Source organism: Athene noctua, chromosome 2, assembly GCF_965140245.1.
Source record: "Athene noctua chromosome 2, bAthNoc1.hap1.1, whole genome shotgun sequence".
Classification (NCBI taxonomy): domain Eukaryota; kingdom Metazoa; phylum Chordata; class Aves; order Strigiformes; family Strigidae; genus Athene; species Athene noctua.
The window spans coordinates 111,964,070-111,982,901 of record NC_134038.1 but is presented as its reverse complement, the minus strand read 5'-3'; the positions used below and the strand labels follow the sequence as shown (position 1 = coordinate 111,982,901).

At 55.1% G+C, this 18,832-nt stretch overlaps 1 protein-coding gene across 1 annotated transcript; it reads right to left on the bottom strand.

The window, feature by feature from the left end:
* Positions 1-3,581: 3,581 nt before the first annotated feature.
* On the bottom strand, positions 3,582-6,289 carry EN2 (engrailed homeobox 2). Its single transcript, XM_074897949.1, has 2 exons — positions 5,740-6,289; positions 3,582-3,898 (listed from the first exon to the last, which is right to left on the bottom strand). The coding sequence occupies exons 1-2, from the start codon at positions 6,287-6,289 to the stop codon at positions 3,582-3,584; spliced, it is 867 nt and encodes a 288-aa protein (XP_074754050.1).
* Between the last annotated feature and the right edge of the window lie 12,543 nt (positions 6,290-18,832).

Below are 18,832 nucleotides of genomic sequence, written 5' to 3'. Positions count from 1 at the left end.
GGCAGCTCTTTCTGTTAAATTAATTTTAAATTTTAAATTAACGAGGGCTAATTTAGTTGTGCTGTCCTTCGCCGAGCCAGCGGGGAGCCGCTGTCCGGGCGTGGGAGCGTTGGCTGGGCGGTGCGCGGGAGCCAGCAGCAGCTCAAAAGATGGCGAAAGGAAGAGCAGAGCAAATGTCTTCGAACCTGTGCCTCTTCCCATGAAAACTTTCCCCCCAAAATAGCGGAGACAGGTGAGGAGTGCAGCCTATGTGGGACCTTCGCTGCTCCCAGCTGAAGGCACGGCTTATCAGTTGCAAATACTTTCTATCATGATCTGGCTAAAATCCAGGCAGCAGCGAGATATTTTCTGTCTTTGCTCCAGAGACCGAACTAATTTAGAGAAGTTTCCCTACTATGTTGGGGTTTTTTAAAACCCAAAACTAAATACATATTCCTGCTGGTGTCACACATCTGTTTTCTGTTCCCAGCGCTTCTCGCAGGCCGGGAGAGGACAGGTGGAAACTTGGCCCCACTGCACACTTAGGAGCAGGGCCAAAATTTCCCCCAGTGCAGGCTTAGTGATTTCTTAAAAAAAAAAAAAAAATTAAAAAAAAATTATCCGTGGGACTTATCCACCGGTGTGTAACACACCCATGGTACCATTTTGCCGCATCGGACGACCACAGCTAATTTTCAATCCAGCTTTAAAACTCCTTTATAGTGCCCACCGCCACCGATTTCTTCCCTCGGGATCATAAATCACCTGCCTCCGTTAGTGGGGGTGACCAAAAAAAAAAAAAAAAAAGTCTCCTCAAAGACACGTAAAGCAGGAAAAGTCTGGAGAAATGAAGCATGGCCTGAGGCGAGAGCCCGGCAGCATCCCCGCCGCTCCCCGGCCCCGCTCCCCCGGGCAGGTGAACCCCGGGTGCCCCAGCCCAGCGACATCTCCGCTCCCGGAGAATTTTGCCCTTTGCAGAATATATCCCGAAGCAGCAGCTTTAAAAACCAGACCCAAATCAAATCAGATTCGAGGCGGCAGCCCCCCCGGCCCTGGCTCTATCTGCGAGGGCGCCTGCTGCCGCGGGAGCTGGCCCCGCGGGCGCGGCTCTGCCCCGCTCCCGCTCCTCCCGCCGGCGGAGGATGGGCCGAGCTACTTCGGAGCTCTGGTGCCCTTTGTTGCAGCAAGGCGAGGGATCGTTTCGGTTTTGTCCAGCCCGTCCTAAGATCCTGGCACTGTCGTTTTTGCCAAGTATTTCACGGGGTGCTTGGCTTCGTAGCGTGGCATCGGCAATATTCCCGTCCCCTCTCGCCCCGAGCTCCAGGTTTACGTGTTTGTCTAGCAGAGGTTTTCCAACCGCAGCCTGCCAGAGCATCACACCACCGGGCGTTTAAAGTCTTGAAAAGGTGAAACCTGTTGACAGGACGTGAGGTTAAAGAGGGTTTTCTTTTCCGTTTTCAAATCCTTTTTAACACGGGGAGCGCCTCGGAGCCGGGCTCGGTTAGGGCTGGCGGTTGCCCTCTCCTTCATCTAGAAATGAATCCCCCAAAGTTTCTTCATTAAGTCAAAAAGCTGATGAAACGCCTGGCTGCAAAATCACCTCCCTCATAAATCGCCACGGAATTTGCCCCCTTGCAAATAGCTGAAACTACGAAATACCTCTAACTCGAGCTCCAATGCTCAGAAGAGCAATCTGCAGACTATATAAACATGTAAGGATACATGGTTCCTAACAGCACTGCTCTATTGCAACGTCTGAGCGACACGGTTTGTATTTCGTAATAAAGTGGGTTGGGTCCTTTTTATTATTATTTAATGCAATCCTCGAGAATTGTAACACATAAAATGCAGCGAGAATGTTCACAATGTTGAGAGCACTGTTGTAAATAGAAACATTCATATTTCATCCGATTATAAATTTTTGATACTGCAATTGTAAAATGTACATGTTTATAAACTGGAGAGAAGAAAAAAAAAATCCTTTGCTTTCTTGCTAAAAGGCAACGTCATCTAATCCTGGCTCCTAAGCAGCTGATGGTTACTCACATAATTTAAAATTACAGTTTTTATTTTATAATTGGATTTTTTCCTTTTTTTTCTTTTTTTTTTTTTTTTTTTAATTTACACTACTATATACAATGTGTGTCTAATAAAGAGGTTTTAAGGCAAAGCGAGAAGTTTTCTCCCCACAAGCAGCGTTGTAGGGGAGCCCGTTCCTAAACAGCCTTCCACACGCACCCAGGCCCACGCGGGACACAGCCCCCCCCTCCAACCGTGGGGAAGGGGGACACCACACTCCGGGAGAAACAGGTTAAACGCAGCGCAGCGCCTCAAAACCCCGCGAAACTCCGATTACAAGGAAGTGTCTGCGTGGGGAGGGGAGGCGTGGGGAGAAACACCCACCCTGCCCGGTGGTGCCACGCAGCGTCGCGCTAGCGGGGACTGCGCCGTGGGATGGGGATGATGGATGTAGGGGAAGGGGAAACTAAAAATGTTACTTTATTTGGGGGAGTGGGGTGGGTAAAGTGTTCCCAAATGCTTCGGGGAGGGGATGCCAGAGCAGAGCCGAGTCCCATCCCGTGGCCGCCCCCCGCGGAGGGGGAGTGGGACCGGGCTGCGGCCGCACACCGGAGCGGCTCCCGCTTTTCGGAGCTGGGGGTTCTAAAGTTTTCCCAACAAGTTGGGGGCGGGCGGGGGGATGCTAACCCCACCCCTGCATTCCCCATCCCCGCCTGCATCCCGCATCCACGCACACTCGTGGGTCTCGCTGGGAGGGTTGGTGAGGGAGTAGGGGCTCAGGAAAAGACCCCGGGCATGTTTCAAGACGGTGCTTTGAGTTTTCTTTCCCTATCGTTACTTATATATATACACCTTCTCTTTTTAAATTAAATTCTTCACGTCTATCCCCAAAGTCAGCCCCGACATATATCTCCCCGCCAAAAAAAAAAAAAAAAAAAAAAAAAAAAAAACCAGAAAAAATAAAAAAAAAAAAAAGAAAAGGAAAAGGGGAGGGGTGGGGGGAAAAAAGGTAAAACTCATAGAACAAATAGGAGAACTATTTATTCGGTTCACAGTCGTGTGAAATGCAGCAATAAAAATCTTTGGACTTCAGCAGAAGTTGTTTTTAATTCTTTTTTTTTTTTTTGAATTTCAAAAAACAGCGTCCAATGTCCATCAAAACAGCGCTTAAGTCTATAAAAATGTAACTTAAGCATTAAAAAAATTCATAAAGATAGTGTCTAAAATCTCCATACAACCGAAAAAAACCCAAACCAAAACCAAACCAAAACAACCAACCAACCAGCCCAAACCCCCGAAACCAAAACCAAACCAAAAAAAAAAAATCAAAAAAATATTTTATAATCAGATATCTTGGATTTTTACACCACCTTACCTGTAAATTATATATACATAGAATATTGCAGAATTATATCTAATACACAATATTTTCACTATTAATGCTGGTATAATCTTTATACACTGGCCCTTATGTTTATTTTTATTTTTTTTAATTAAATTATTGCATTGTATAAACTTTGACTGCAAACGGCCCCCCCTCCCCTGCCTCCCTCCTCCCTCCTCGCCCCCCCCGCCCCCCCGGGCTATTCACTGTCCGACTTGCCGTCTTTCGCCGTGGTGGAGTGGTTGTAGAGCCCCTGGGCCATGAGGTGCACCGCCAGGGAGTTCTTGCTGCCCGTCGCCTTCTTGATCTTGGCTCGTTTATTCTGGAACCAGATTTTAATCTGGGACTCGTTAAGGCCCAGCTCTTGGGCCAGGCTTTGCCGCCGCTGCTCCGTCAGGTACCGGTTCGTCTGGAACTCGGCCTTGAGTCTCTGCAGCTGCTCGGCGGTGAAGGCGGTGCGAGGCCGCTTGTCCTCCTTGTTGGGGTTTTTCTTCTTTGGTTTGCGGGAGCGGGGACCTACGGCCGGGAGAGAGGAGAAGCACCGACACCGCCACGCTCCGCTGCGGGCGGCCCCACGACAGCCGCGGTCCCGCGTGGGGGGCACCCACGCTCCTGTCCGCGCCCCGCGCTCCGACGCACCCCCCCCACACACACACACACCCCGACCCACACCCCGTCCAAGAAAAATAAACCTCGCTTTGTGCCTCCGCTGCCAGGGGATGCTCGGGAGGCGGCGGAACGGCAGCCGCGGCCCCCGGCGGCCCCGCTCCCTCCGCCGCCCCGTCCCCCCCGGCCAGAAACACACCGACCGGCCCTGGCCGCCCCCGGGCTGCCCGGCCCGCGAAACCTCCGCCGGAGGCAGAGGCACCCAGCTAGATTTTATCCACTGACCAGATTTTTCTGTTTGTTTTTTTTAAAGAAAACCTCTCCTCTTTTTTTAAGGAAAACTCTTTACTTTTTTTTTTTTTTTACTTTTTTTTTTTTTTTGGTAAGTCGTGATAAAAAAATGGAAACCCGCCGCCTGTTCTGAGAAGAAATCCGCCGATTTGCTGCAGTGCCCATATGGCGCTGCACGGCCCGATCCGAATCGCCGGGATTATTCTCGGGAATATTATTCTCGGCAGCACAAGGAGCCTTTTCTGCCCGGGCCGAGCCATTGTGAGGATGTATGTTAATTAAATATTAACAAAGGAGAGCACTGGAGAACAATGGAGTAAATTCCAATTCAGCCCTGAATATACCTCTGAGTAAGAGTTTGTTTTCAGACATTACGAACTAATTTTCAACTCGTCCTACAATCCCTGCTTCAGCTGGCCGGCACTCCGGGTGAAAACCCTGGCTCGCTGCTTTTGTAAGAGAAAAACCTCTTTCTTTTTTTTTTTTTTTTTTTTTTCTCCTTTCCTGGGAGCAGATCTCCTGCGCGGTGCCTCCCATGCCTTCCCCCAATGGTTTCTACTTTTTTTTTTTTTTTTTTTTTTTTTTACGAGGGTTTTATCAATCTGCCGGGGCCAGCCCTGATCTCCCCGTGATGGCTGAAGGACATTTCACCCCCTGGCTTCTTATTTTTATATTTTTAAAAAATGTTTTTATCGATAATTTCAGGAGGTTCTGCCCAAGCCCTTGCCAAGAGACAGACCCTGCCAAAGAAGTTCCCCGGCCCTTGGAAATGTCTCCCGGCCCCTACAGAGCTGACCTGCAGCACATGGGGGGAAATTAAAAGAAAGAAACGAAACGGCGACCGCTCTGAGGCCTCTTTTAGAGAAATAAACGGTCGTGAACGTTTTTCTGGCTAAAACAAAATAATCAAAGCAAGGCGAGGCCTGTGGAAATCCACTGTTCCCTCCCCAAAACACAGCGCGGGGGTATTTTCCTGGCAGGGCAGGGAGAAGGGCAGCTCGCCGGGAGAGTGAGCGGGGAGCCCAAGGCCGGGTATTTCTTTTTCCCCCCCTCGCTCTTTGATAAATCCCGGCAGTTGGTGGGAAATGCCCCCAGCCCGGGCGGCCTCAGCTCCTCCTCGGTGGCGGGGAGGGAGAGACACCCCCCCCATCCCCGCTCTCCCCCTCGTCCCTCCGGCTCCGCGCATCCCCAGTCACCCCTGCATCTCCCCCGCATTTTCGGGCGATTTTAAGAACACACCGCCCCGTCGTCCTGTGTCCCGTGTCCGTCCCCGTCCCCCCAAAAAAACCCAAACAAAAAAAAAAGAAAAAAAAAGAAAAAAAAAAAGAAGGAGCGGGAAAGGGGGGAGCGGGGTCTTTCCCCTGCCGCCCTCCCGGCCCCGCGGGCGGGCGGAGGCGAGCCGGGGAGCCCGGGGCGGGGGTGGCGGGGAGCGGGGCCGGCCGGGGGGGGGCAGCTCTTACCTGAGGAGGGCCGGTCCGAGTACCGCGTGCAGTAAACCCAGGCGGGCCAGAGCATGGGCTGGTTCCCGGCGTTGGAGCTGGCCTGGGAGCTATCCGAGTCCGAGCTCACCGACAGGTCGCCGCCGCTCAGCCCCCGCGCTTTCAGGGCCGCCTCCAGGGCCGCGGGGTCCCCTCCCTTCTTGGCGGCGCCGTGCAGGGCCAACCCGGCGGGGCCGCCCTCCCCCCGGCCCGGCGAGCCCGCCCCGCCACCGGGGAGCGGAGCCCCGGGGGCCGGCGCCGCGGCGGGGCTGCGGCGGCTCTCCGCGCCGGGCCGCCGGGGCTCCCCGCCGGGGCCGCCCGCCTCCTTCCTCCGCCCGAACTCGGGCCGCAGGATGTTGTCGATGAAGAAGTTGGTGATGCGGTGCGGGTGCGGGTGGGGGTGCGGGGGGTCGCCGGGGGGAAGCAGCAGCCCCCGCCGCCCGCCGCCGCCGCCGCCGCCGGGCTCCGCGTCGCCGCCGGACTCCTGCGGCTCGGCCGCCTCCTCCCGGGGGCTCCGGCCGCCCTCCTCCATGCTGCGCGGCCGGCCCCGCCGACGGCTCCGCTGCCCGCCCCGCCGCCGGCCGGGCGGCTGCCTAGCGCTTTTTTTGTTGCTGTTGCAGTCGGTTGTTCTTTATTTTATTTTTTTAATATATATATTTTATATATATATATATACACGCACGCACAGGTGTCTATTTGCTTTCGTTTCTCCTGGCCGCGCCCGGCATTCAAAATCCAGAGTTTGCAAAAAAAAAAAAAAAAAAAATTTAATAGTAATTAAAAAAAAAAAAAAAGAAGCAAAACCAGGGAGACCCCGAAGCCAGCAGCCAAGCCTCCACGAGTTCCAACTTTGCCCAAAATAAAAATACACGGGCTCCGGTCCTCCCGCCGCCGCTCGCCGCCTCCTGCCGCCGCTCAGCCGCTCGGTCCCGCGGCGCGCTGCCGCCTTCTCCCGCGGCCGCCGCCGCCGCCGCCGCGCTTCATCCGCCACCCCCGCGGAGGGAAAAAAAAAATATTTAAAAAAATTAATAATGATAAAAATAATAATCGGGGGGTGAAGGGGGGGGGTGGGAAAAAAAAACCAACCCAAAACAACCGAAGCCAGCCACCACCAAGCGGGTGCCGGGGCGGGGGTGGAGGCGGGCTCTCAGCAGCCGGTGTCCCGCGGAGGGCAGGGCGGTGAGGGGCGCCCCGCGGGGCCCCGGCCGGCAGCGCCTCGCCCCGCGCCGCCCCGCGCCGCCCCGCGCCCGGACATGCGTGGGCCGCCGCGGGTGGGGGGGCGTCCCGCCCTGCCGCCCGCCCTGCGCCGCGCCGCGCTGCGCTACGCCCCGGCGGCCGCCGCCGCCGCGCCCGAACACTTCCACTCCGGATTGTTGTCCTTTAGGTTTTAACGGGGCCCCCGCCGGTGACGTCGACGGCCCGGGCACTTCGACACGTGCCTCGGGCCAATGATAAAGCGGGCATGCGCACACGTGGTGCGGGGAGCTCCGGTAAGTGACAGCACCCACGCCCCTCCCCCACGGCCGGGCCCGCCGGCCGCCGCCGGGATGCGCGTGGGGGAGCGGAGTGGGGGGCAGGGGGTGCCTCGCCGCCGGGCGCGCACCGCCGCCCCCCCCGTATCACACCCCACACCCCCCCCGCGGCATTATTGGGGTTTCTAATTGCCCCGCTGTTTACCGGGGGGGGGCGCATCCCACAATTCCTTGCAGAAATGCATAAATAATATTAAGCGAGCGGCGGTGATACAAAGGGGGTCCGGGGGGGCGGGAGGGGACCCGGGCCGATGCCTGCGGACTGCCCAGGGGGGCGCGGCGCGTCCCTCCCCCCCCGCGGCGCGGTTCGGCATCCGCGGCGGCGGTAATTGACTCGTCCTTCCCGCAGCCGGACAGGAGCCTTTGATCTCCCCTGCCTGCTCCCGAAACGGCAGCGCGGCGCCGTGCTCCCCCCTCCCCCCCCCAAACCGCCTGCTCATCACCCTCCAGATCCCCAAAAATCCCCGCTTCTTTGGGACGGGGAGAGCTGCCGCTGCTGTTTTGGTGACTTTAGGGAGAAATCCCCCGGAACAAAATTAGGGAGCAAAATGCGGCTGGACGGACGAGGGGATGGGGGGTTGAACGGGTTGGGGGGAGCGGATGCTCCGCGGGGCGCCCAGGAAGGGTCGAGGAGCCGGGCGCGGGGTCCTTCCCCCGCAGCCGGCCCGTTATCCCTCTCCGGGGCCCGCCGGGTGTCACAGCCCCGACGGGGCGCACGGCGAGGGGCTGCGCGCCCCCGGAGGGCCGAGCAGGGCCGGGCCGGGGACGTCTTGGCTCCGGTGGCCGCCGCACTCCCACCCCCGGCTTTCCCCTCTAAGTGACATTTTTATTTGGAGGAGGCTTCCCTGCGGGTGCCGTGGACCACTCCCCACCTTTAGGGGAAAGGGACAGCCAGCACTTCCTCTCCTCTTCTTCTTTTCCTTTTTTGTTTTCCTTTTTAGTTCCCTTTAATATTTCTTTTTTATTTTAGTTTACATTTATTTCCCTCTTGCCTTTGCGTTTCTCAGCGGGTCGGGTCCGTCAGCGAAGACCAGCGCTAGCCGATCCAAAGTTGTTTTGCTCAAACAAGCACCTAGAGGTTAATTTCTTCAATCGCCCCATGAAAAGCGATTAGCCTGTCTCCCAAGAAGTATTTTCTAATTACTTGGAAGCCCTCGCTTTGCCACTACCCCATAATTAAACGTGTTCAAGGTGCTGCACTTCAAATATTTCGCTCCCGGGCGGACCCACGTTACCGATAAAAACTTCGAACCTTCCTGAACCCCGCGTTACCTGCCCGCTCTGCCGGGCGGGAGCTCGCTGCCGGTACCACGGCAACCTTCCCGTTCGTTATCCCGCTCCTTTGCGGGGATCTTTATAACCTGCGGAGGGCAGGGAGGAGAATTCCTGGGATAAACTCCAAAGTAGGAGATAAACAAAGCTGTACAAAACAATTACTGCATCTGCCTGTCGTCTGACAATAATCCAGCACCTCAGGTATGCAGAGGCAGCGGGGGCGGGGGGGTGGCGGGGGGTGAAGGGGTGATCTGATACCTAACCGAGGAAATCTGAATGATCTAATTTTTTTTTTTTTTTTTTCCCAAGGTTATTTTTATCTGGGAATTCAATCTCTGTAGAAACATTCCCCAGCAGCGCGTTTTCTCGCCGCTCTGCGGGCGCCCGGCCAGCGGCATCGCGGCGCGCGGGGCTTTTTCTTGGGAACCACTGCGGGTCACCGGGAGAGGTGGCTTGGAAAGGGGCTTTTGGCTTCGTTTGCTTCTTTGCTTCAGCCTCCCCTCGCAGCCCTGGTGCTTGCAAAAGTCTCCTCTCCCCACAACAGCCAGATTTCTTTTCACTACGCTCCCCGCGTAGTTTCAACGAGGCTCATTCCGCGCTGCCGCACACTAAAAATAAATTTATATATTTTCCCTCCCGCAAACAGGCGAGTGGATGTGTAGAGCCCCTGCTGACGCCACGCACCGTGCTCTTTCCTCTGTACTTTCGGCACTAAGAAGTTTAAAAGCGGGATGGCAACCAGGGAGCCCGGTATTAGGGAGGGAGGGAAGGGAGGGAGTGAGGGAGGGTGGGAGGGAGGGAGGGAGTGAGGGAGGGAGTGAGCGGCTGGTCCCCGCCCGCCTGCGGGCAGCGCGGGCAGGCTCCGAGGCCGGGCAGAGGGCAGCGGGCAGCGCGGGCAACGCGGGCAGGCTCCGGGGCCGAGCAGCGGACAGGCTCCGGGGCCGTTCGTCTCGCTTCTCCGGGCGTCGCCTCCTTCCAGCTTTTCCCCACACTCGGAAAGAAGCAAACCACGAAGCGCTGGGAAGTCAAAATGCCCAGAGCAGCGGTGGAAGCGCAGGGAGGGTCTACTCCCCCCGCCCCGTCCTTTCAGAGCGGGGATGACTGCAAACCGTTGGCAGGCGCCAAATTTCGCCGTTTTCTCAGCGATTCCCGCCGTTTTCAGCCAGATGAGGTCTGGCAGCGGCACTGCCCCGCCGGGCAGAGCCTCGGCACGCCGCTGCATCCCCGCGGCCGCCCCCATTTCCCTCCCGCTTACACCCAGCACCGACTTTATTCCCGAGCGGCGCCTTTTTGGGCAGCTTTGCCGGCGCTTTGGAGCCGATGGCTGAGGACGGCGCGGGGGGGAGGTCGCAGCTTCCCCCCGCGCTCCGCCGCGGCTGGCCGCGCAGCCAGGCGCTGCGCCAGGCGCTGCCGGGCCGGGAGCGGGCTCAGCTTTCCCCGGGGCCTCGCACCGGTTTGGGAGGGGGATAACCAGCAGGGACCCCCGCCGAGCCCCCGCCAGGCTTGCCCCGGAGCCGTCCGGCCGGGAGAGATCAGCCGTCACGGCCGCGTTTCCCCAGCGCCGCCGGGTTTCCACCGCACCGCCGACAACCAAAATAAAAACAACCCACCCTAAACCCCCCAGATTTTCCCAGTTCCCACCCCCGTGCCAGGTGGGATCAAGGGCGCTTTGCAGCCGCCGGGCTCTCACGCCGCCAGCCTGTCGTGGGGCCGGCAGCGCCTATATCCACTCCACACGGGGAAGACTTTCCCGTCAACGGAGGTAAAGGAACGGGTTGGAAAGCCTGGGTTCCACTTGCAGGATCATAAAAATTTTATGGCCGGCCTGCGGCGAGGGCAGGGCCCGCTGCCGCCGCGCCCGGCCCGGACGGGGCTCGGTGTGAGGCTCGGGGGATGCTCGGGAGCGAAGGGCTGGGGGCGAGTGTCAGAGCCCTGACGCGGGAGGCAGCTGGCGGTCACGGCTGCCATCCGCAGCACGGAGTGGCGGGGGGCAAACTCACCTCCCAGCCCTCCCACCAGAGGGAGGGTGCGCGGGTGGGGTTCGGAGACGGCCCCTGCCCCGCCATGCCCGGGGCCCTGCCCAGCCTCTGCTCTCCCCTGCCCCTGGCCCTGTCCTCCCGCTGGCCTTGTCCTCTCCCCGTCCTGCCCCTACCAGCCCCTCCCCCGCCCCGCGCCTTGCCCTGCCCCTGCCCCCCGCAGGGCAGCCCGCACATCTTCCTCTCCCGCGCCGTGGCTGGGGCGGCGTGCAGCCCTCACGGCCCGAATCGAAAACGATCAAATAACACTAGTAATAAAAAAACACTTTTGACCAAATTTGGTGGAGAGATAGGCATAAACTAAATGTCATCCCAGAGCCCAATAATTAAGTTGGCGGAAGAGAAGAGAAGAGAAGAGAAGAGAAGAGAAGAGAAGAGAAGAGAAGAGAAGAGAAGAGAAGAGAAGAGAAGAGAAGAGAAGAGAAGAGAAGAGAAGAGAAGAGAAGAGAAGAGAAGAGAAGAGAAGAGGAAAGGAAAGGAAAGGAAAGGAAAGGAAAGGAAAGGAAAGGAAAGGAAAGGAAAGGAAAGGAAAGGAAAGGAAAGGAAAGGAAAGGAAAGGAAAGGAAAGGAAAATAGACTAAAAAGAGTAGAATGGAAAAGAAAGAACAGAAGAAGAGAAAGAGAGGAAAACTCAGGAAACAACGTAAAAAAGGAGAAAATAAAAGAAAAGAGGAGAAAATAAGATAAAAGGGGAGAAAATAAGAGGGAGAAAGAAAAGAAAAGAAAAGAAAAGAAAAGAAAAGAAAAGAAAAGAAAAGAAAAGAAAAGAAAAGAAAAGAAAAGAAAAGAAAAGAAAAGAAAAGAAAAGAAAAGAAAAGAAAAGAAAAGAAAAGAAAGAAGAAAAGGAGAGAAAAGGAAAGGAAAGAGAAGGAGAGAAAAGGAAAGGAAAGAGAAGGAAAGGAAAGGAAAGGAAAGGAAAGGAAAGGAAAGGAAAGGAAAATAGACTTTAAAAGAGTAGAATGGAAAAGAGCAGAAGAAGAGAAGGAGAGTAAAACCCAGAAAATAAGGTAAAAGAGGAGAAAATAAGAGAAAAGCGGAAAATATAAGAGAGAAGAGAAGAGAAGAGAAGAGAAGAGAAGATAAAAGGATATACAAGAGAATAAAATAGGAATATAAAAGAAAGGAGGAGAAGAAGAAAGATGAGAAAAGAGGGGAAAATAAAAGACGAGGAAAGGAGGAAAGAGGAAAAGAGAAAAGAAAAGAAAAGAAAAGAAAAGAAAAGAAAAGAAAAGAAAAGAAAAGAAAAGAAAAGAAAAGAAAAGAAAAGAAAAGAAAAGAAAAGAAAAGAAAAGAAAAGAAAAGAAAAGAAAAGAAAAGAAAAGAAAAGAAAAGAAAAGAAAACGGTTTCCCAGGGCGGAGGCAGTGCTCGGTACAGCGCGGCCCGGCGCCCGCAGTCCTCTGCAGCGGAGCCCTGGCCCGGTCGCCAGGGGCCAGCGGGGCCTCGCCAGGACACTGGGTGTCACTGGGTGCCCGTTCCCTCCCCGGGGTGCCCGACCTTTGTTCTGTCGAGCCGTCGCCTTACAAACCCACTATCCCGAAGCGTAGCCAGGGCTGAAACCCCCAGCCCTTATGAGAAAGTTTTTTGGCCTGTGCAAAGAAATGCTTTGTGTCCCCTCTTACAACACTATAATAAAAAATTTAAAAAGATTAATAACAAAAAAGCTGGGAGTGAGACCTCCTGTCCATGTCTTTGAGTTACACCCACAGACGCTTAGTGAAGATGCAGAAAACCGGCCCCCAGTTTCTGCCGCCTGCAGCTGGGTGGGACGCGCCCGGTTCAGCCCAGCCCGGCCCGCCTGTGCCCCCCCGGGGGATGCTCCGGCTGGGCTGGGCCAGGGGCTACTGTCCCGGGCAGGACGCACGTCCCCCGGCTGCGGCGGCCACCCGGCGCCTCGCCCTCTGCCGGGGCCACCGCCGGGCTCGCCGTTCACTCGCCCACCTGGAGCTGTGGAGGCAGAAAAGCTTCAAAGAAGTGCAAAAATATTTTCCGGAAAGCTGTTTTATTTAATCTTCCGAACAGGCTGCAATCCCCCCGTTTTACACACAGGCGCCGTACACAGGTGTACGCGCGGCCCCCTACAAGCGTGCACACACGTATATATCGCGACTGAGGAACGTTTTCCCGCTTCTCCCGCGACTCGGAGGAGTTAATCCGTACAGACACAACAGAAGCTATTGTGACGGTAAAGTTCAGCAACTCTACACCGACCCCAGCATTAACAGGGGCTGAGGCGGGATGCCACGTAGGCAGCTAATTCCCCTAAACTCCCTCGGATTTACACCTCGGCATTTACTCACAGCTAGAATAAAGCCGCCGCTCTAATTAACTAGGTAATTTCTACTCCAGCTCCCCGCCGGATAATCAACTTTTATGGTCTCTCGAAGGCTATTTTCCAGCTGTTGCGGACCGGGAGCCCCAACCGTGCTCGCCCCGGACCGCCGGGGCTGCGGGGTCGGGCAAGCGCCGAGAGGGGGGCGGGGGGGTCTCTGCCCTCTCCTCCCCGGCAGGACCGGGGCTCTCTGCCCCTTCCCCGTCCCAGCAGCCAGGCGGAGCCGGCTCGAGGCTTTCCGGAGAGCCGGGGCGAGGGGGGGGGGCTCCGGTCGGGCCCAGCGTGGAGACGGTGCCCTGGAGGGGGCTGTCAAGGACAAGGTCCCCCTGCAGAGGGGGTGGCGAGGGCGGTGCTGGGGGTCGGGCTGGGCCGAGTTCTGAGGCAGTTTGACTCCTCCCGAGAAGGATGCGCCGTTCCCTGGGGTGCCCCCCACCGCCCCAGAGCACCGGGGCCGCTTGGGCCGAGGGGCTGCCCGCGACGGCGGGGACACGTCTCGGACACGCTGGGTGTACACACACACACACACTTCACTTGCTCAGTGTTTTCAGGATTAAAAAGAAAAAACAAAACCACAACAAAACACCTCAGAACCAAAACAAAACACACTAAAAAATCAAGGAACAAACAAAACCTGCTATTCTCAGCAGGGGCTTCCCTGAAAAGAGAAAAAGGAGTGCTGTGCGCCGGCGGCGGGACTGCGGCTGGATGATGTAGAGGGGCAGGGACGATGCTCCTCCGCGCCTCGCTTTGCTCTGACGAAAAGTTTCTCGAGGAAAACAAACAGCCCGACACCCGTCCTGCCCTGGCGCTTGCAGATCTCCCCGTCCTCACCCGCCCACTGGTGGGAGCCCGGCACCTTCCCTGCGCCCCCCCCCCGGTGCCTCTCCGCCCTCCTCTGAGCCGCAGCGTTGAAAGACGGCGGGGAGCAGAGAGAGTCCGGCGGAGCCGGGGGAGGCGGCGGGGCCGAGGTCTCTGCCCCACGCCCCCAGCACCGACGAGGAGCGGGCTGGCGCGGGCCGCGGTGCAACTCCCTTAACTTCCTTCCTTCCTTCCTTCCTTCCTTCCTTCCTTCCTTCCTTCCTTCCTTCCTTCCTTCCTTCCTTCCTTCCTTCCTTCCTTCCTTCCTTTTCTTTTCTTTTCTTTTCTTTTCTTTTCTTTTCTTTTCTTTTCTTTTCTTTTCTTTTCTTTTCTTTTCTTTTCTTTTCTTTTCTTTTCTTTTCTTTTCTTTTCTTTTCTCTTCTCTTCTCTTCTCTTTTTATCTTCTTTTATCTTCTATCTTATTTTCTTTTATCTTCTCTCTTCTTCCCTTTTTTCCTTTCTCCTCTTTTCCTTTCTCTTCTCTTCCTTTCTCCTCTTTTCCTTTCTCTTCTCTTCCTTTCTCCTCTCCTCTCCTCTCCTCTCCTCTCCTCTCCTCTCCTCTCCTCCTCACCTCTTTTCTCCTTTTCTTTTCTTTTCTTTTCTTTTCTTTTCTTTTCTTTTCTTTTCTTTTCTTTTCTTTTCTTTTCTTTTCTTTTCTTTTCTTTTCTTTTCTTTTCTTTTCTTTTCTTTTCTTTTCTTTTCTTTTCTTTTCTTTTCTTTTTTTTCCTTTCTCCTCTCCTCTCCTCTCCTCTCCTCTCCTCTCCTCTCCTCTCCTCTCCTCTCCTCTCCTCTCCTCTCCTCTCCTCTCCTCTCCTCTCCTCTCCTCCTCACCTCTTTTCTCCTCTTTTTTTCTTCTCTTACTTTCTCCACCTTTTCTTTTCTCTTCTATTTTTTTTTCTTTTATTTTCTCTTCTTTTCTTTTCTCCCCCCACCTCGCCATGCCCCCAGCACCCCTCTCGCCACCCGCCGGGTCCCGCCGTCGCCTCCGCCGCGCGGCCAGCGGGGAGCGCACCCGCCTCACGGGCCGGCACCTCCTTGAGACAGGGGGTGGTGGGGGGTGGTGGGGGCTCGGCAGCTGGGGCGGTGCCTGCCCGGGGCGGCATCCCATGCAGCATTCCCGCCGGGAGCGGAGCGGGTGGGGGCCGTGCCCGGGCAGCCGACCCCCCCGCCCCTCGGGCAGAGCCCGGCGCTGCTCCGGCGCATTGCTCCAGCACCGCCGGGTGACAAGAAGGGGACCACTGAGGACGTGGCAGTGCCGCACGCAGACCCGGGCGAATGTTAAACCCCTCAGGAACTCCAAAGCCGGGTTGCTGAGCGGCAGTGCAGTGGAAAGGCTGGGATGTCCCTCGCCTTTCCCGCAGGGATTTTCTACAGGAGGCAGAAAGGGGCGAGGGCCCAGCCCCAGCCCATCTGCGGGGTATCAGGTCTGGGTGGGCCGTGGGAGCGCATGGTACTGCGGCGCTGAGCTGTTGTACTCTGTAGGTGGATATCGTCTTATTTGTTATCTTTGTCCTCTACGTTTCTTGGATTCGCGGGATGTATTTATCTTGTCTGTCTGGGCTGCTTCGCTAAGTCGCTGTGTAAATTGAAAGGCTTTTCCCCCCCCTTTTCCTCCCCTCCCGAGCTCACCACCTTTTTTAATTAAAGCTTTTAACTCGCTTGATGTTTACTGTCTTATGTAAAGTATCTAAACAAACAGACCCGGATGAATACAAACACCAAAAGGGAGCCGGCCCCCCATTCTTACCCCTTTATTGTTCAAAAAAAAAAGCACATCTCCCCATGTCATAGTTACAGTTCCAAAAGGAAATTGCTTTTATTTGTAAAGGAGGCTTTAAAAAGCAGTGACATGAAGGGGAAAAGCTCCTTAAGGGAGGAAGGTCACAGGGTTAGGGGCAAGATTAAAGGAGTGATCTTTCTACCTCACAGGGAAAGCAGTGCTGGAGCCTCCCCAAACCTAGGAGAAGGCCTGCCAAACAGAGGGGGTGATGCTGGGGGCCAGGGCTGGAGGAGGCCGTTGGGCCCCAGGCAGTCCCTGGTCCCACACGGGCACCTTTCAGCTGTCAGAGAAGGGAGCAGATGCAAAGAGGTGAAATCCCTTGCTTCAGTGCCTGAAACCCCACGTCCTCTGTGTCATCCAGCAGGAAATATCACGGTGGGGGAAGCAGCCCCTCCCGGAGCTCCATCTCAGGTGGGCGGGGGGATGCAGAGGGGGATGGGGAGCCCTGCTCCCCACTGGGGCTGGGGGAAGGAGTCTGTGCCCTTCCCCGAGGCTGGCTGCTGCCACCTATTTGTGGTGAGCCGAGCTGAGCGATGGAAGGGAACAGGATCATATAAGTGATCAACCCAACCCTCCCTTCCCCTCATTCTGCATTCAGCAGTGCTGGTTGCGTTTTTTGCTGAATAACGGTCCCTGGCCAAGGCAAGTCACTTCCTTTTGCCCCTCTACAAAGGCAGCACCTGACCCCGTCTCAGGCATGAACAGCAGCTGGGGGCTCTGAGGTCAATGCCAACAAGGGTGGCTGCATCCCCTCCACATGCCCTCTGCCTGCCCAACCCCTTTCCCGTTCTCCTGTTCCTCTGGGCAGGTACAGCCCACTCCCCTCACCAGTCTCAAACAGGGGCTGTGCCCAGTGCTGTGCCACGCAGAAGCCTGGAGGTGTTTCTGCAGGGCAGCAAGGAGAGGGAGATGCAATCCTGTTCTCACCATGGATGGAAAATGTCTGTTCCACTGCTAAGAGGGATGCAAACATCCCTAAGAGTGATGCAACCATCTGTCTTTGCTGGGGTTCGGGTCCCAAACTGCCCATCTTCTGTGCTCAGGAGGTCCCTGGTAATGTGATCCCCACCATGGCAAAGGAAGGTGCGAGGGGTGATATTTCTCTTGCTGATGGGGTGCTCCCAGCACAGGTGAGAGGTTGGGGCATTTCTCCACAGCCCTGGGGAGATGTCCTGCAGGAAGGACATTTAGAAGGAAAGACGGGGCTGGCCATGCTTCCTCCAGGGATAGGATGGAGAGGGGATCACACCTGCCTGATGCATTCAGGGTTCTAAGAGCAGCACTGTGTAGTTACCCTGTCACCACACTGAGGCCTGAGCATCACCAGGATGCAGATGCAGGGGCATTCCTGATCAGGCTGCACAGGAGGATGTGGGATGTTTGCTGGGCACAGCGTTTGAGGCAAATGGTAGCCACACTCTTGCTGCAACCCTGAGCAAACCGCTTTGTCCCTCCATGCCTCTACAGAGAGGATGGTCACACGCCATCTCTCCCACCCACCATTTCCTGCAGACCCAGGGCTCTGTGACATTTTGGTAGAGTGTAGCTGGGCCTCTGCAGCTTCTGCTTGGCACTGCCAGTCCCCAAATCTATTCCTGCTTTCTTCTCCAAAGTGCAGCAGCTACATTGTCCTCGATATTTGGAGAGCGTGTGTGAGCACAGAGTGAGAATGGATGTGTGGGAGGCTGCTCCTCTCCTAAAATATGTGCATTTAAATTGTCCAAGGGAATTACTGACATTAGCCAGCTTTGTTTTGGGGTTTTATTAGTGCCATTCAGTAAACATACCTGCTGCAACCTGGGTAGCGAATGCCCAGCCATGCTCACTGGAGATGCCACTCAGCACTTTGCCTGCCACAGTAACTGCTTGAGGATAGTAAATCCATTCACCCTTTTGCTCACAGGCATTGGAGCTGCATTAGCTTGTGCAGAGGTGGCTCCTGGGCCCCGCTGAGGCTCTGTCACAGCTCCCCTGACTTACAGGACTTATGTGCCATGGAACATCTGCTAACAGTCCTGTCCTGCAGGATCCCTTCCGGTGGTGTGAACTCTCCTCACCCAGGCAAACACCAGTGGCTCATGTGGACTGGGAACTTGTCCTTCCCCGCTTTCCCTTTCCCTTTCCCTTTCCCTTTCCCTTTCCCTTTCCCTTTCCCTTTCCCTTTCTTCTGCATCACCGATTTTATATAAAACCACAGGATAGACCATAGAGCCTGGCACACACAACTCACCAAGAATTGTCTGGGTATCATAGATACACAGTGCTTCTATAAATATTTATGGAGGTACAGTCAGCCTTGGTGTGGGCAACACAAATGTAAATAATGCTGTACACTCCTAGCGTGCTATGGATGGTGCTGTGAGCAGGAATAACAGTTCCTTTGGAAATCAATTTAATGAATCAGTTATAGTAGGAGGGAAATAATCTCAGCAGCATTATTATGCCCAATAGCAGGAGTATTGTGATGATGGCTGGGTTATCCAGAGAGCCTCTGCCTGGGGAAAGAAGAAAAAGCCCTCCAGAAGCTTCCTGGCAGAGGAAGATGAAAATGAAGAACCACCAGAGGAGACATGTAGGTGCAGGTGGCAGAAATGAGAAATAAAGTGTTGTTTTTTCATGACTGTTACACACGAGGATGTTGTGATGTTAGCTGGGATGGTGGTTGCTGGGGTGGAGAGAGACCCCTGGGACAGAACAGCTTGCTTGGTGAGGGGGGGATGAGCAAGAAGTAGATGAGCTGAAATGGATGGGCTTGGATGAGAAGGGATGTTGCATGACCTGAGCCCCTCTGGTATCAAATACCTCTGAGGAGAAAGCTTCTTTTCAAGTGATTTTGGTCCCTAAATATCTGTGTGCCCTCAGCTAATGCCGCCAAACCCTCCCATGACACGGATGTTTTGCATTTCTCACCTCTGCTAGAAAAGGAAAGAGATGAAGAGTTCTGGGATGAAATCTCAATTTTACAAGCTTCCTCATGTCTTTGGGTGAATCACTTCATCCTTTTCTTTCCGTTTTCTGCAGCAGAATGCTCTCTCCTGACCAGGCATCTCTTCCATGCTCCATCTCTGGCACCTTGCTCACAGTGTAGCCCTACAGCATGAAGCCCTACAGCACAAAGCAGCCTTCTGGTTTACAGTTTCTATAGCTGATGATCAAGGGTCTTTCTTAAATATGGGCAAAGTAGATCCATACATGTTGGTTTTGAGTAAAACCGTGGTTCAAAAGGCCAGCGCAGAGACCAAGCAACATCTATGTCCTTGCAAA

What these genes read in the sequence shown, in the direction of transcription:
- EN2 (XM_074897949.1), bottom strand. Translation starts at nt 6,289, where the DNA reads ATGGAGGAGGGCGGCCGGAGCCCCCGGGAGGAGGCGGCCGAGCCGCAG. An exon ending in CTCGGACCGGCCCTCCTCAG is followed by an intron (nt 3,899 to 5,739) that starts GTAAGAGCTGCC and finishes TCCCGGCCGTAG; the next exon opens with GTCCCCGCTCCCGCAAACCA.